Source organism: Fonsecaea erecta (genome assembly GCF_001651985.1).
Source record: "Fonsecaea erecta strain CBS 125763 chromosome Unknown Scaff6, whole genome shotgun sequence".
Classification (NCBI taxonomy): domain Eukaryota; kingdom Fungi; phylum Ascomycota; class Eurotiomycetes; order Chaetothyriales; family Herpotrichiellaceae; genus Fonsecaea; species Fonsecaea erecta.
The window spans coordinates 1,096,404-1,112,050 of NW_017387249.1; the positions used below are offsets into that span (position 1 = coordinate 1,096,404).

The 15,647-nt window shown below is 52.2% G+C and overlaps 4 protein-coding genes across 4 annotated transcripts in view; 3 read left to right on the forward strand and 1 right to left on the reverse strand.

Annotated features, from left to right (window-relative positions):
• Positions 1-247, forward strand: part of AYL99_07426 (hypothetical protein) — a gene marked incomplete at both ends in the record, with an annotated part of 3,657 nt that extends 3,410 nt beyond the window's left edge. The window contains one exon of the mRNA XM_018838935.1: positions 36-247. Within this exon, the coding sequence (XP_018691703.1) occupies positions 36-247 (212 nt within the window). The remainder of the gene's footprint in view (positions 1-35) is intronic.
• A 5,717-nt stretch (positions 248-5,964) lies between these two features.
• On the forward strand, positions 5,965-8,084 carry AYL99_07427 (hypothetical protein; the record flags this gene model as incomplete). The annotated part of the gene is made up of 2 exons (XM_018838936.1): positions 5,965-6,286; positions 6,352-8,084. The coding sequence occupies 2 exons, from the start codon at positions 5,965-5,967 to the stop codon at positions 8,082-8,084; spliced, it is 2,055 nt and encodes a 684-aa protein (XP_018691704.1).
• A 925-nt stretch (positions 8,085-9,009) lies between these two features.
• AYL99_07428 (hypothetical protein) lies at positions 9,010-9,875 on the reverse strand (the record flags this gene model as incomplete). Its single annotated transcript, XM_018838937.1, has 2 exons — positions 9,010-9,614; positions 9,677-9,875. 2 exons carry the CDS (start codon positions 9,873-9,875, stop codon positions 9,010-9,012), a joined length of 804 nt encoding a protein of 267 aa, XP_018691705.1.
• Positions 9,876-13,541: 3,666 nt separating this feature from the next.
• AYL99_07429 (hypothetical protein) lies at positions 13,542-15,626 on the forward strand (the record flags this gene model as incomplete). Its single annotated transcript, XM_018838938.1, has 8 exons — positions 13,542-13,920; positions 13,997-14,101; positions 14,175-14,414; positions 14,484-14,630; positions 14,690-14,801; positions 14,861-14,990; positions 15,060-15,287; positions 15,402-15,626. The coding sequence occupies 8 exons, from the start codon at positions 13,542-13,544 to the stop codon at positions 15,624-15,626; spliced, it is 1,566 nt and encodes a 521-aa protein (XP_018691706.1).
• Between the last annotated feature and the right edge of the window lie 21 nt (positions 15,627-15,647).

Sequence of the window (15,647 nt, forward strand, 5' to 3'; positions counted from 1 at the left end):
ACTGATTGAGAAGGGTGCCGATATCAATGCCCCAGGTGGCTACTATGGTAATGCACTACAGGCGGCATCAGCTGGGGGCCACGAGCAGGTGGCGCGGCTACTGATTGAGAAGGGTGCCGATGTCAATACTCAAGGTGGCTTCTATGGTGATGCACTACAGGCGGCAATAGCTCGTGGCCACGAGCAGATGGCGCGGCTACTGATTGAGAATGGCGCAAATACTGAGAAGTCGGCCACCTCTGTTTAGATTTAGATAATGCAGTTAGTCGCCGGAGCATTCCAGTAGGGTCTAACGCCTAACAACATTAATGGCTTGAGCTGCATGCACGCGTGAGCTTTCAACGTCTGAAGCGTTGTTGTCTCAGCCACAGGAGCACTTATAAGTTAGCAGTTTGATTGAAAATCAATACACTTAGATGCATTTTAAAGATATATGTGGACACTGTTTCTGACGTTTCGTGTTTTGTGCCCATGTCATCAGAATCAACTGCTGTTGCCGCTCTTGTATTCCATTCCACGGGTCCAGTGTTGTTCTAGAATATGGGAAAAACTACGCGTTTGGGATTGTAATGAGCGAAATGTGGTCAACGGGGTTGCTGCATGATTGGCGGGCTCAGTCGGCCATTTCCGACTTAATATGGCAAGATAGGACGGCCTGAGCAACGATCGGACATGTCAACTGCAGACTCTGCACAGTTCAATCCTAGCTGACGGTCCAGGAAGTTGGTTGAAAGTTGACAGCCCTGTGCCACATTCCACACAGGATGGGCTCATCTCGTTCGGGTTTTGTTCTGGAGATGGCGGTGTCCTATCCTGTCGAACGTGTCCGCGTAATCTCAACAAGAATGTACTTCCCCCCTTCTTGCTCCCCTTTCGTCTTTCGTTCTCTTTCTTTTGTTCTTCCACCACTTTCGTTTTCGGGGATTCTGGTTGCTTCGGACAGAAAGAAACAAGCTCAAGAGTCACGCAGTTGCCGAGTGGGGAAGATGATCACGACTAGAGAGAGCTCAGTCTGTTGTTGAATCTTATAGCTTCCACATTGAAGATGCGGATATATTCAGGTTCGATGTCGGACACGGTAATTGGAAGTATTTGGGTTACTCGAAGAGGCTCCCCGGGCTTGGTTTGTTGTGACTTGTTTCTGTGCGAGTTGTTGGAAGTAGGGCATTGTGTTGAACTTAAGGCCATAGGCGTGCCCGAACATGCTCTGTCCGTAGAGTTTCCAGAGGCCTTGAAGAACTCATGAGATCACGATGCACGGCCATACGTAAAGTTGTGAACCATATAGTATTCTTTCCGTATCTCAGCCCAGGGACTTCACCATTGCAAGTTTCTTGTTTGACACGTATTTCTGGTGCATGATACTCGACGTCCACTATGGCAACTCTCCTATCATCGTAGAATGGTAGCAGCTAAAGTTTTAAGAAGCCTCTTGTGCGAATTGAGCTGATATTGATCAGTGATATTGCGTAGCCTGCACGGCTGCAGAGCAACTGAGATGGCTGCCGATTTTCGGTATACATGTATGCATCGAAGACGTACAGTGTTGTAGGATGTTGACTCGGAGCCAGGTATCCCGTCGTTGTATTCTGACGCCTGGTATATTCATGTTCTCACTGGCCCACGACTGCGTCCTGCCTTTGGAAGAAGTCGCAGAAATCTGGAGAGCCGTGTATAATTGCACCACCAACTTGAGGCATGTCTCCCAAACGTGAAGCGATCTGAGAAAACTCGAGTCTTCGAAATTCTGGTTCAATGATCAGTGGACAGGCTGTCCTCCAGCCTTGGCCCAGTCGAAAGAGGTTGACAATACCACTTCAGTAACCTCAATGTTCAACTTTTCTCCGCGGTCAATTGAAAAAACCATGAGCGAATTCCGTCACAACATTGAATATCAGATGCATTGTTGCAAAAATATTTGTCTTGACATGGTTTTGCTCGTGTCTGTCATGTGAATTCCCACAGAACTTACCATCGTGATACCAGGCGCCGTCTGCGAAATCTTTGAGCCGCCTTCACGCCGATTTTCCGCGAAGTCCGGCCGCAATTGTTTTGCCGCGGGCTGCAAGAATAGATACAGCCCTCGGTTGGCGACAGATTCTGTCGTAGTCAGTTTGTGGGAGTCGACAAATTCTTGTTCTTAGGGATCCTGTGAGGACTTCTTCTCCGTCGGTAATGTCATAGGAAATATTCAGGATGAATGATCAGGCGACTCAAAAGCCTACTTCGTTTGCTCTCTCTGATCCATTTACGTTTGTAATGGGACCGGCTCAGGTGTGCGACACTGTACTCGTGGCTCTGAGTAGGACGCCGTACGGTGGCTCTCGTTAAGAAAAGGACATACAAGCAGCGCCTCATGCAATCCGATTGGTGCGTTGTTCACCTAGCGCAACAAGCTTCACGCTCTAATGGATAAGATTAGTACAAATACGGCTAGCTCAGGGCTTGGCACCTACCTAACTTCGTCTTCATTCCTTGTAGCTGTTTCTCTGTGGATGATCCTAGACTCGCTCAATGGATAACGAAACTCACAGATTGATACTTTCGTTGACAGATACAATGATGAATCTAAGGATGGCCACCTCCAAGCTAATAATGAGCCGGAATCGTCTGCGATTGCGTTCCAAAGCTTCGAATTAGGATCACTGGCAGCTCTTACTCAGATACTGGATTACGTCCAAAGTTGACGGGTACTTAGTTGCCCACCATGAGTGAGTCCCGGGACGTCGTCACCTGAGCGACAACAGAACACATAGCCTGGTATAATCGAAACATGTTACGGCCAGAAGACAGACGGGTCCATTGGTTCGCAATCTCTAGGAAGATGATTATTACAAATCTAGGCTCCGGGTTCATCGGTAATGATACAGGAACAAAACTCGAAGTCACAGCTATGCGTACGGGCCACGGTGGATATTACGACAGTTTGACGACTTCCGCGCTCTTTCTCTGATTCCGCGCTTGATGCCTGGGCTGATTCATTATCCGGAGTTTGGACGACACTCTTTGTCGAGGAGGTATCACTTCGACTGTAAGTGTAACAACCTACGGTTACGGACTCCACATCGAGGGATTTGATGGAGGCACCGGGCTGAAAGACTGGTGGAGGCCGGTCTTTTGGCCAGATGCTTCTCGCCCCGAAAGACCTCGGCCATCGTCAGCGGCGTGGCAACTTGCTGCAAGACTGTGTCACCAGATCGTCAAGCGCTCCATCACGATCCATCACGACAAGCTCCACAGAGATCCTCAAGGCCATGCAACGCTTGGGAAGGTTGTCGCCTCCGCTCGAGGAGATGTTGTCGCCTTCAGACCAAGTACAGTCGAATACCCTCCATATCTCAGAAGACCGATCGTGGAATCCGTCATGTGGTTTCTGGGTATTCGTGCCGTCAGAGGACTAATGCGCCACCGATATAGATGTCCTCACGAGCAGGCTGCCGGTTAATCGAATTGCCCAGGCCGGCACGAGGTGGGTGGCAAGACTGCAACAGGCCAGATCGCAAGTGCTCGCAGAAATCAGCCGGGCTAGCCACAGGTATGTTATCTTTGCGACAAGACAACCAATGGGCTGAGCTTGTCACCGCTGTGCCGCTCCCCACGGGCTGGGGCACCGACCGCATGCGTTGGAATTCTGGAGCGAGAACCACATTCCTGCGGCACTAAGAGAGATGCCCTGCTGAGAGGTGTGTGCCCAAGTACCCTTTGGTCCTGAGAGTTGGCCGGGTGGGCGACGAACGTGCCTCTGGCTAAATGTTCACCCAGGGGCTTCAAGTGACTCGAGCACTGTACCCTCGTGAGATGGGAGTGTAGTGAGTCCTGCTGCCTGGTATCGTGCGGAGGAGCACTTCATCGGACTCTCAGCGCCTGTACCGGCGTGAAAACATTGGTGTCTATTCTTGAGGTTTGCTCGCTGCTTTGGTCGGCAGAAGGGTCGATCTTTGCCCGTCGCTACTTCTGGTGTGGATTTCTGGTGCCTCGCTGCCTCGGCCCTCGACCAGAACCGTTGCATTTCACAAAGGGCCCAGCATGTGGATGGCAGCCAACTTTCCTTATCAATAACTAAAAGAGAGGGATTGATGTGCTACGGATATTTGTCGGTGTCCGATGAAGGGGAGAACAGCCGATTGAATCTCCGGTGTTGAGACCGTGGCCTCGACTGTTATAACTATTAGCCCGAATGTGCCCGATCCCAACACCTGAATATGAATATAAAGGTCGGGATAAATCGATTTCTCTTCTCAAAGGACCTTTCATTCACCGTCCCCTTGCTATACGAATCGGCGACCAAAGCAACCGAAACTTACTGTCGCCACAGTCGCTCCCAGGATCATGCTAATTGTCCCCAGACTAGGAGTCCAACTGGGTACTTCTGGACTGAGCGTATGCACGTTGCCACAAGGGATCCTGGAACCACGACAGTGTGAGATCCGTGGGGGGTCTTATTGGGCTTGGAGGAACCGTCCAGGGCCGCTGATCACGGTGCTGAACTACCGGTCCACGCTCTAGGACGAAGTGTCCTTACCTGGAGTGGTCATGCGAGCCCTTTGGCGGGCGGAGCCACGCTCAGGGATGCGTATCTGTTGCCGGCGGTACGGCACACGGGAAAGGACTGTGACTGTTGACGTCCAAATTAGATCAGGGATCTCACAGCCGAAGTGAGAGGCGACCGGGCTGGTCGCTGAGCACGTTGTCGCTTGAGGCAGGGTGTTCGACAAATCCGTCCGCCAGACAACTATTCAGATCCCGGCTTATTTGTTTTCCCGGTCTGAAGTCCTTACACGATTTATGGTATCGATATTGTATTCATGACAGCTAGTCCTGAATAGAGCCTCCTTGCGATTCTCGTGTTTTGACTTCCCCAGGAAATAGTTTGCTCTTCCCAACCTCCCCAGACCCCGGATTTGAGAGCGAAAACGACACGGCCCCGGGATTGCCACACCGGGGATAAGGTTCTGGAGGCGATCTGTTGTGTCGTGTCTGGAAGCCAACTCCGTGGTCTGGGCAGGGAAATTGCAAAGGGCGCGAAACTACCGAGTATGCCTTGGCTCGTGGCATTGCTTCAGCAGGCGTGTAAAAGAAGTGGCAAGGTTTTTGGGAATAGCGGTTCGGGAGATGGTTTAAGCGTACACTACCCAAATTGTGACGGACTGGGTGATACGAAGAGTAGTAGCGGACCGGGGGGTTATTCAGCTTTAAACGGAGGCGGGCTGGATTATTGAGTAGTCAAGGGGCCGTGGATTGAGAGGTGCAGGGTGTCTCCTCCAATTACCGTCTCCACCCCCGCATTAGAGGGGGGCCACTGGGGCACCCACACACTATTATTGGCGGACAGTATCCCCCTGCAATACCCTTCTCGGTACTAGGGAGACCCGCTAGAGACCACTGAGCTCCACCGCTAGTCCAGCTTGGCAACGCTGCTCACCCACGGTTTCCCCCTATCACCATACACTCTGTCTCAATTCCTGCGGCAGCTCCCCGCTAGGCTTTTCTCCACGTTCTCTATGGTGGTTGATCTGCCCTTCCACACACACACACACACACATACATACACACACATATCTTGTTCCGTTTCTAGACTCAGACCAGACAGGACACAGACACGCACGCCCTGATTAGCGAACTAGGCCAATGCACATTTAAACGAAACAGGCGGAAGAACACACTACGCGACAAAAACATAGACATGGGTTTGCCGGTCTATCCTGCATGATGGGGTCCTGGCCTGTGTCACATCTCTGACATGCATATGTGATTGATTATATTGCCCGACCACCCTTCCCCAGCTTATCAAAAAAGCCCTTCTTTCAATCCTATTCAATCCCTCGATCATCTATCTATCTCCTTCCTTTTTCTCTCTCCCACAGACACCAACTTACCTTGAAGATACCAAACCACCTCCCTGCCTTGAGTTAGTTGTGTGTATCTTATCTCTGCGAAAGAGAGAGAGAGGGACTGCTAGCCACCATGCAGATCTACGAAAGGGTGAAGAATGATTTCAAGACCGATGTCACCTGGAACCGGGTCATCCGTTACGGTGTTCAAGGCCTGCGTGCCACCCCCCAGGCGGCGGGGAGATATGTCGCGGAGAAGGCCCCTATCATCGGCTGGCTGCCACGATACAACTATCGATGGCTCCTGACCGACTTCATTGCCGGCTTGACGGTGTCACTCATGTTGATTCCCCAAGGTCTGGCCTATGCCAAAATTGCCAAAATCCCTGTTCAGTATGGCCTGATGTCCTGCTGGGCGCCTGCGATCATCTACACCATTATGGGCACGTCAAAAGGTTTGTATTTTCTCCACTAAATTTTATTGTAAAGAGGACAACAACGCATGCTTACACTGTTGCAGATGTCTCCACTGGACCGACTTCATTGATCGGGCTGATGACGGCACAAGTCGTGGACGACCTCAAAAAGGAAGGATACGCTCCAGAGGCCATCTCATCTGCGGTTGCCCTCTCCATGGGCATCTATATGGCCGGCCTAGGTGTTTTGAAGTTGGGTTTCTTGCTCGACTTCATTTCCTACCCTGTGCTTACCGGCTTCATCTCCGCCGTGGCCATCACCATTGGCCTCGGCCAAGTCGCCAACCTCATCGGCGAGCAAAACGTCGGCAGCGGTACCGCGAACCAGATCCATGACATCCTGACCAATTTCGGGACTTGCAATGGGCGTGCTGCGGGCGTTGGCTTCGCTGGCGTTGTTCTCCTGATCCTCTTGCAAAAGGCTGGTGAGAAATGGGGCAGCAAGAACAAAATCATCTGGTTCTTGTCCATCACTCGGGCTTTCATCTGTCTTCTTTTGTTCACCGGCATCAGCTACGGCGTCAACAAGGGACGTGATAGCAAGCACTACCTGTTCGATGTCAGCAAAGTCCCCTCTCTCGCCATCCCCTCTCCCAAGCCGGTGGACTCTGCTCTGCTTGGGAAAGTTGTTAGTCGCAGCATTGCCGCTTTTCTTGGTGGCTCCATTGAGCATCTCGGAATTTCCCGCGCCTTTGGCTTGAGAAACAACTATGTCATCGATCCCAGTCAAGAGCTTTGCTATCTGGGGGTGACGAACATCTTCAACAGTTTCTTCTCTGTCATGGGCGTCGGTGGCGCCATGTCCCGAACAGCCGTCAACTCCCAGTGCAATGTCAAGTCCCCGCTCTCTGGCCTGGTGACCACCGGTGTCATCGTTCTCTCCATCTACAAGGTGACCGGAGCCTTGTACTGGATCCCGAAAGCCACACTTGCCGCCATTGTCATCACGGCCATCTGGCCCCTCATCGGCAAACCAAGCACTTACTACCATTTCTGGAAGACTTCATTGGCCGACTTTATTGCGGCCATGGTCGCATTCTGGGTGTCCCTGTTCACCTCGACTGAGATCGGTATCGCCAGCGCCGTGGGTTTCAATATTGTGTACGTCTTGCTCCGTCAAGTTTTCAAACAAGTGAAGACGATCGGAGCAGACTCCCGTTCGGAACTTGCGGCTTCTTTGGATGGGTCGCGCGGGATGCCGCCCCATATTCCCCCGGACACCCGGGTCTTCCGCTTCGAAGAATCCTTCTTTTTCCCCAACATCCAGAGGGTCAAGACCAACATTCTGGATGTCATTCAAACATACCATGCTCCCGAATATAACAATCGCAATGGCGAGGAGGCTGAGCGAAACTGGTCTGTTGAGGGAGAGAAACGCATTGCCCGGCTGCGCAAGAAGGCCAAGACCCAAGGAGCCAGCTTACCGCCCATCAACGTTGTGATCCTGGACTTTTCCAAGGTCAACTACTTCGATACCAGCGGTGTCCAGGGCCTGAAGAACTTCTTTGCTGAGCTGAGGCACTATGCCGGTGAAGGCACCGAAGTCCGGTTTGTTGCTCTCAACGACCTGACTCGCGAACGCTTTGAGCGGGCGGGCTGGATCTTGCTGGACGGGGACACTTCAATGGACACCTCGAAAGTAACGTCGGTGAGGGTATTCCGGACAGTGGCCGATGCTGTCGTGGCCTCGAGACAAGATCACGAAATCTGCGAGGTCGTCGTCAAGACGGACAGCAGCGAGGAGAACACCACAATTACCCATCGTGAGAAGATGTGATACCCCTAGTACCTTGTTTGAGAGGGCAGGTCTTGCCTCGGCTTGTGTTTTGGATGTTGTCTCCACGACCGCTCGGCAGGGTATCGGGTTGGTTCGAGTGTATGAGTGTATGAATGATGACGATCATATGGCGATCAGTATGCTGTGCAGTGCTATGACATGCGCATGGGAAGGAGCAGGAAGAGTCGGCAGGGCTGATCCCCTCATTTCCTGGGACAGGGTGAGGGCGGTGCACATGGTGTGGCGACGCAGCCTCCCAGAAGACGTTTTCTTTCTGTGCAATCCGATGGGGGCAGAAGAGAGAGGCTTGTGTTATATGAAGGACGCCCCGTGGATGTAGCATATCTATCATCAGCAGATACCATCTTTTTTTCTTCTTTTTGACCGTGGTCCACTATTCTCACATGCAATGCAATCAAGCCCCCTTTGTCGTAACATTTAGCCGGCACCGCAGTTTCACCGCCAGGTCGAGCCTGATCCGGTTTTCTCCACCGACGGTGAGATGGATGGCTCTGTCGCCACGGACTTGCGAGAGATAAGGCATGTGTTCCAAGCGGTTTGCGGTAGCTCCATCGGCCAATTCCGGGATTTGAAATGGTGAGAGTCGAGCAAAAGTGATGGAAAAACGTATTCACGGTAGCTGAAGACTGAGAAGGAGAATAGATTTCCAAAAACTGCCCCTTTTCTCGGAACAATATATTTATCCGTGGCTGTCACGTGTCGCGGCTCAAGATCTTCCACTGGGTCGCCAACAATGCGGTTGATTGACGAAGCCGTTGTCTACTTGAAAATAAATATGTACATGAGCTTCGGCTTTTCCGCCGTTCCAGGCGCCTGTTGCCATCCGGCTGTGTGGAAACAGACGTAACTCTCCCGCCTTCAAGCCTGTTGCTACGACTGTCCTGAAGAGCCCGATACCACTCGTCTATTCCAACCGGATTGATCCCTCCGATTTCCAAAAGAGCCACACCACGGCCATGGCGACTTTGACGCCTCCTGCGATCCAGAGTGGGTTCGAGATATCTCCACCCTCTGTCAAAACCCCTCCGAGTCCAGCCCCCAGGAGGAGCGCCAGGGCGGACACAAATCTGCGGTTGCGTTTTGGGTTCTGAGTGATGGGTGCCGTAAATAGAGTCGGATCGAACATCAGGTCGCAGTAGGTACTCGTCAGGACAACCGTCGGCAGTTCATTGTACAACAACATCCTGCTCATCACTATTTGACCGGCCGATTGAAACGAGAGGAGCCCCAGAGGCAACAGGACAATGTAGTTGTAGGGTAGCTGGTTGCCGGCATCATTGGGCACGACATCGCTGACCACGAGGATCCCGCTGATGAAACAAAGCACAGCCTGGAAGAGGCACGACCCGCTTAAAGTCCCTCGGCGAAGCGGGCCAAAGAATCGACAGGCTCGGCTGAAGAAAAGGGTCCCCAAACAGAAACTGAGAATTGCCGTGCCAGACTTCACCCAACGATATGGCTGACTCAAAGGTTGACCAGACATGCCCAAACCAACATAGACGGTGTTTCCTGCGGGCCGGCACGTCAGCGACCTAATAATGCTGGACCGATACGTCCACCCGGAGACTCACCGGTTTGCATGCTCACGAAGCAGCTCCAGACGTTGAAGACTGCACTGTCGACCAGACCTGATATGAAACAGGCCACGATCAAGATCAAATCTCCCCATTCTTTGCTGGCATCCTCTGCCAGATACTGTCGCCAGCGAGCCATCCGGCTTCTCCTTTTGAACACCTCGAGCGAGTCGTCCATGCTGCTTTCGTCGGCCATGTTTTGTCTGAGGTCCAGAGACTACCGATATCCGTCCAACGGTACCCAAGGATGGAGTTTACAGTCCGTAGAGATATGAAAACGCCAACGCCAAAGAGATCTCCATGCTTATATGACGCCGTACCCTTCCCAACACGTACGGAACGCCTCCGTTAACCGGACATGGAGGGCCCCCCCGCCCCCAGCAAAGGGTTTGTGGCGACCAGCCCGTGACGGCTAAAGTATGAAGAGAGTTAGTTCCTGGCCCCATTAAGCGCCAAAATCCCATCGCAACTTCTCCGCATAGGCATCAAACTCAACCAGCGAAATCTCCACAAGATCTCCATGCAGACGAGATCTCCATACAGGGGTCGATTTTTATCCGAGAGCTGCATAAATGATTAACCGGCACCAGAGCTTCCGTACTACAGCATCAACCATGTCAGTGCCTCGAAAAGGTCTTTTTATACCCACCGGAAACATTATTTTGGGTGGCTCTCCGGTGGTTTCCTCCGGGTTGAGGCTACTGGTCAACACAAAGGCGAAATGTCTCGACACTCACCCACGGCGAGCAGTAGGCTGTGGCCAAGCCGTTGAATTGACTCTCTCCTCTCTACATCTAGGTGATGCCGCACGGTCATTTGATCTAACCAGTCAAGCAGGATCCTCACGTGGCCAAAAAATCTTCTTTCTCTCAAGACTAGCGTGCATGGGCTGCTTCAGGCCTGCTCAACGTTGTGGAAACGGCGAAGCCAACCAAGCAGACGCAGTGTGACCGCCAACAAGAAAGTGCCAACTGAAAGGTGGTGCTGTTAGACATCGCCAAACCACCAAGGAGTCTTCGTCTCCTTTGGAAAGGTCCGAATGTTGGTAAACAGCCAGTCTGCAGGATTGCAGCTTCTTATTTGTCGCCAGCACAGTGCATGTAGACGCCCCGCCAGCGGTCAGTGCTTCCATTATCGTCAGTGTGGACTTCTTATCTGCCTGGATCGACTGCGTGCACCTCGTACCCTGCCCCGCCGCTTGTATATTGCTTGGAGGCTCTGTGGCTCCCTTGGGTACTTGTCCTCACGCAGACTTGTCCAACCAGTGGGCCACCGGTGGTTCCGGGTAAAACAATATACCGCGACAGCCCCCTGCTTGATGCCGAGATTCCATTACGGAGCCCGACAAAGTGTCCGACTCCATCTCAGGACGGGCTCGTTCCAGCTCCACGTGCGGGTTGGAGCCCCAGGTAATAACAGCTTCGATTTCTCATACTGGTTCTGGTTCAAGAAACGTGGATAGCAACTCGTCTTACTTGTTAGCTGGCGTGTATGCGATGGCGGGTCCTGGAGCTTCCATTATTTAGGTATTGAATCGCCCGCAACAGTGCGCCTCCGACTCCCAGAGGAGCACTTTCCATTTCCATCTTTGGACCTGAGGATGTCCTGAGCCTCACGTCTTCAACCTGAGCCGGTCCAGCAAGAGGTGGGTTCGTGCACACTTAGGTGGTCAGGGCCATCATCACAGGCCCTGATGTTGCGATGATGCAACGTACCGAAGCGCTATGGCAGCTTCAAGCAGAGGAGCAGCGCAATTCAGTACACGACAGTATATCAACATGCCCAGATCTGGGGGCTGCAGGACGTGCCAGATGACTTTATGATACCCCTCCTTTACTCAGAAGGTCCAGTGGGTGTCTGGAAAATAAGGCTGGAAAGAACTCCAGCGGGTTGTGACTGTGCTTAGTGCTGTCTATTTGAACAGAGTTGCTGAGTTTTGGGGCATAGCTTTGAATCCAGAGGGGCAATCGACACGAGGATACTGGCTCGCTTACGATATCAGCGTAATAGCTATTGGTATTTGAACTATGGCCGGGGGAGACATTCGGGAATATATTGTCTGGGGAATTGTAGGAGAACTCAGTCGAAGAAGGATGTTGCGTTCTTTTATGATAGCAGGAAGCATGCCCATTTTGGCCCAAAAACCGCGCATTTCATACCCTTTCCCTGTCATGCGGGTTTGTTTTGCGCTGGACTCGCCCGGGAAAGCCCTGCGATGTGACATTTGGAGAAACCACAGGCCTGGACAAGTTCTGATTTCCTCCAGAGAGGATAGAGTGAGCTTTTGTGGCCGATAGTGGAGAGAGGAAATAAAGGTCGCGACGGTCTCATGGACATTTCAGTCGCAATGAGGACAACGAACCCGGCTAAGTAAGAACACTCGCATATCTTGTCAGCGCCATTCCTTCTTCTGTCGGTGATGTGCCCAACTTGACTTGAAAAGATCTCCGTACCAATCTGCTCAAGTGGCCTGCCAACGTCACACGACCTGCCTGCAGCACACAGATGGATGTGGTGTCTTCAACAAGGCTATCCTCCGACGGACGAATACAACAGCCTTGTTCCCGAACCCACAGCACTGTTCACACGTCCGTCTTGAGTCACGCCTGTTCTTTCATCTGGTCTTCGCTAACGAGATGTCTCGATTAGAGGGATCTCGATCTGTTCAATTCTTCACAAAAGGGCGGATTTTCCAGGTCATAGTACCGGATTGCTGATGTCTTGGACGATGTTGCGCGACTAATCATGGAATGGCATTTATGTTGTCTCGGTGATATTCCGGTACCAAGTCGTCTCCCTGATTTGCTGAGATCGTGCTGCCTTCTGCTGGTTTTTCTGATACCATATTGTCGCCGTGGTTCGGCAGTGTTAGGCCCTCTCCCTTCTCTAGCCCTATGCTCTTTTGCACCTCGTGACGACTGCACAGCCACGCAACTGCGGTTCGCCCTCTTCTTCTTCCGTGCGATCGGTTCAGGCGTTGGAGATCGGGTCGAAGGAGGTGTTGGTGTAATTGGATCGGGGGTACGCAGATCCTGGTGTTTAAAGTATTCTCGATAGTAGCGGGAAAGTTCGTCTTCAGGTGCAGGAGCTCTTGGGTCGTCGAAATTGCTCCGGTCGCTTGGTTCGTGCTTCAGTCCCAGAAGCTTCTCGATCGCACCTTAAACTGATTGCAGTGCTAGGGAAGCCTGAAGCCGGTGAAGAAGTTCTTCGGCTGGAAGCGGTTCGAGGCTTTGCATTCTATGGCATTGGGTGCTGCTCAGTCGCACCTACATTTGCCACCTTTGGTGGTAGAGTGAGAAATGCATTTGTGACATAAGTATTCCTATGGCTCAAATGACTCTAGATACCTTTTTACTATCTGTTCATTGAGTCACACTTTGGAAACTCGAAATGCACGGACATGACATGACATGGGAACTTTTGCCAGGCTGTGAGCGATCGTCGGATTTATGATGATCCGGCTCCGAACCTGGAAACGCTGGGACATGCAAGGCTGTGAGGCACATTTGCTGGATAGTGCATAGATCGATCGCTTGATGTCGATTCGGATACCATTAGAGCCCGCAGCACCCCGAACCTCGAATCGACCTCGACATAAGCGACAGCCGCTGTGCCGGCAGCGGTCACGGCATCTTGGGGCTCTTTTTCCGCCACGTAAACACATACTGCCTCGGCTTACTGTCGGCGGTCATCAGCGTTACTTCGGTTGTGGAAGCCTCTGTCCAATCAGCGCACATCTCTCTCCGCCTTTGAGGATGTCTTTGACTCGTGAGACTGGCATTCAGTTTTAATTGAAGAGGGACTCTGGGTTGTTGATGCAGAGAGTGAGCTTGTCATTGCGTGGATCCGACCTCGTCCAGCCATGTCGCCCCAGATTCCCATTGTCGTTGGTGTTGGCGATTTCGTCAATCGGTCGACTGCCGTCGCCGATGCGCAGGAGCCCTTGACACTGATCCTCAATTCGATTAATCTCGCATTGGAGGACACCGGGCTCGCCCAAGACAAGAAACAGCAACTTCAGGCTGCCATTGACAGCATCGATGTGGTCCGCACGTGGACTTGGCCATATGACGACCTACCCGGTGACATTAGCCGCAGATTAGGGGTCGATGCACGACATAAGTTCTACAGCGATCACGGCGGAAATAAGCCTGCCAAGCTATTCGATCAAGCCGCCAGGAGAATCTCGAAAGGGCAGACGAAGGTCGCAGTCGTCACGGGTGGAGAAGCATTGGCATCTTGTGAGAGATATACTGAAGCGAATACACTCTCCGACCGTCCGTGTCTTGACGCTAACGTTTCTCTCCCTTCACACAGTGACTACGTGCGCTAATGCAAAGAAGCTACCACCGCCAGGATGGACCAAGACAAAGGAAAGAGTCGACTCTGCCTTTACTCCTACTGGCAGAGATCTGGGCAAAGGTAAATCGGGGATTCCGTCAATTTTGCTCTCCTCCTTTTCTTATTTTTCAGTTCTCCTTACCATCATCTCAAGATATTGGCGCCATCCACTCGATAGGAGCCCCCATCCACGTCTATCCGCTCTTCGAAAACGGATTCCGTGCACATCGCGGCCAGTCAATACCTGAAAACCACGACGAATCGTCACAGCTGTACGCCGAATTCGCCAAAGTGGCGGAAAACAACCCGTATGCTTGGAATTATGGCAAGCCAGCAGCCACGAAGGAGGTCATCGGGACGGTAACGAAGCGCAACCGCATGATTTGCTTCCCCTGTAAGTGATATCAACGAAGGGGTAAGGGAGTTGTGTGTGTGCAGGTTTGCCTGACCAAAGCCGTGTTAGATCCACTTCTCATGAATGCATTCAACACCATCAACCTGGCCGGTGCGTGCATTCTGACCTCGACCGACTACGCAGAAGAACTGGGCATTCCCAAGGCAAAGTGGATATACGCCCTGGGTGGTGCTGGCACGCAGGACAGTAGCAACTGTGCGTTTTCAATCTTCACAGAGGCATTCCCGCAGATTTACTGAATATTGCTCACGCAGTTTGGGAACGACCGAACTATTACACGAGTCCGTCCATCGAACGCTCTATCGATGCCAGTCTGCAGGTCTCTGGTCTGACCAAGGAAGACATCGACCTGTTCGACTTCTATTCGTAAGCCTGCGCCAACGGCTGCTTGCCGTGCTGCCCCCTCTGACGTGTCCGTGCTGCAGATGCTTCCCGATTGTCCCGAAAATCGCAGCCTCACATCTGAAGCTGCCAATAACGCATGGAAGCAAACCCATCACTCTCCTCGGGGGACTGACCAGCTTTGGAGGCGCAGGAAACAATTATTCCATGCACGTAAGTAACCTGTACTTTTCATCAGGAACAAAGGAGGTCGGCGCTTACACACTGGTCCCCTCTTCTCAGGCTATAACCGAGATGACGCGACAACTGAGAAAGGGCAAAGGTCGAAATGGTCTGATTCTTGCGAACGGTGGCGTCTTGACCTACCAGCATGTGTTATGTCTGTCGACGACACGCCGGCGAGGCGGCACACCCTACCCTGACAGAGACCCGTTGCCCGAGTTTGTGACCGACGTCCCTGCTCCGAAAGTCGATGCCAAGGTCGAAGGGGAACAGGATGCTGTCATAGAGGTATGTATAGCCTTCGAAGATTGTGTACCTTCTTGGATTACTCGGCAGAGGACAAGATGGAGACACTATTGGCATCGATGGAAATGCTGATGTTTTCCACCACCCAAACCACAGACGTACACCGTCGAATTTAAACGCGACAATACTCCGCTTCGAGCATACGTCGTCGGTCGACTGAAGAGCTCCGACCACCGGTTTATCGCCAATCACGCGGACGAAGAGACATTGAAGGAACTGTCGTCTGGGACCGATGAGAAGATTGGGCGCACGGGGCGGGTCCATAACGACGGGAAGAGGAATCTATTCACACTGAAGAAGGGCACGTTGGGCAAGTTGTAAAAGTGGACGGACGGACGGACG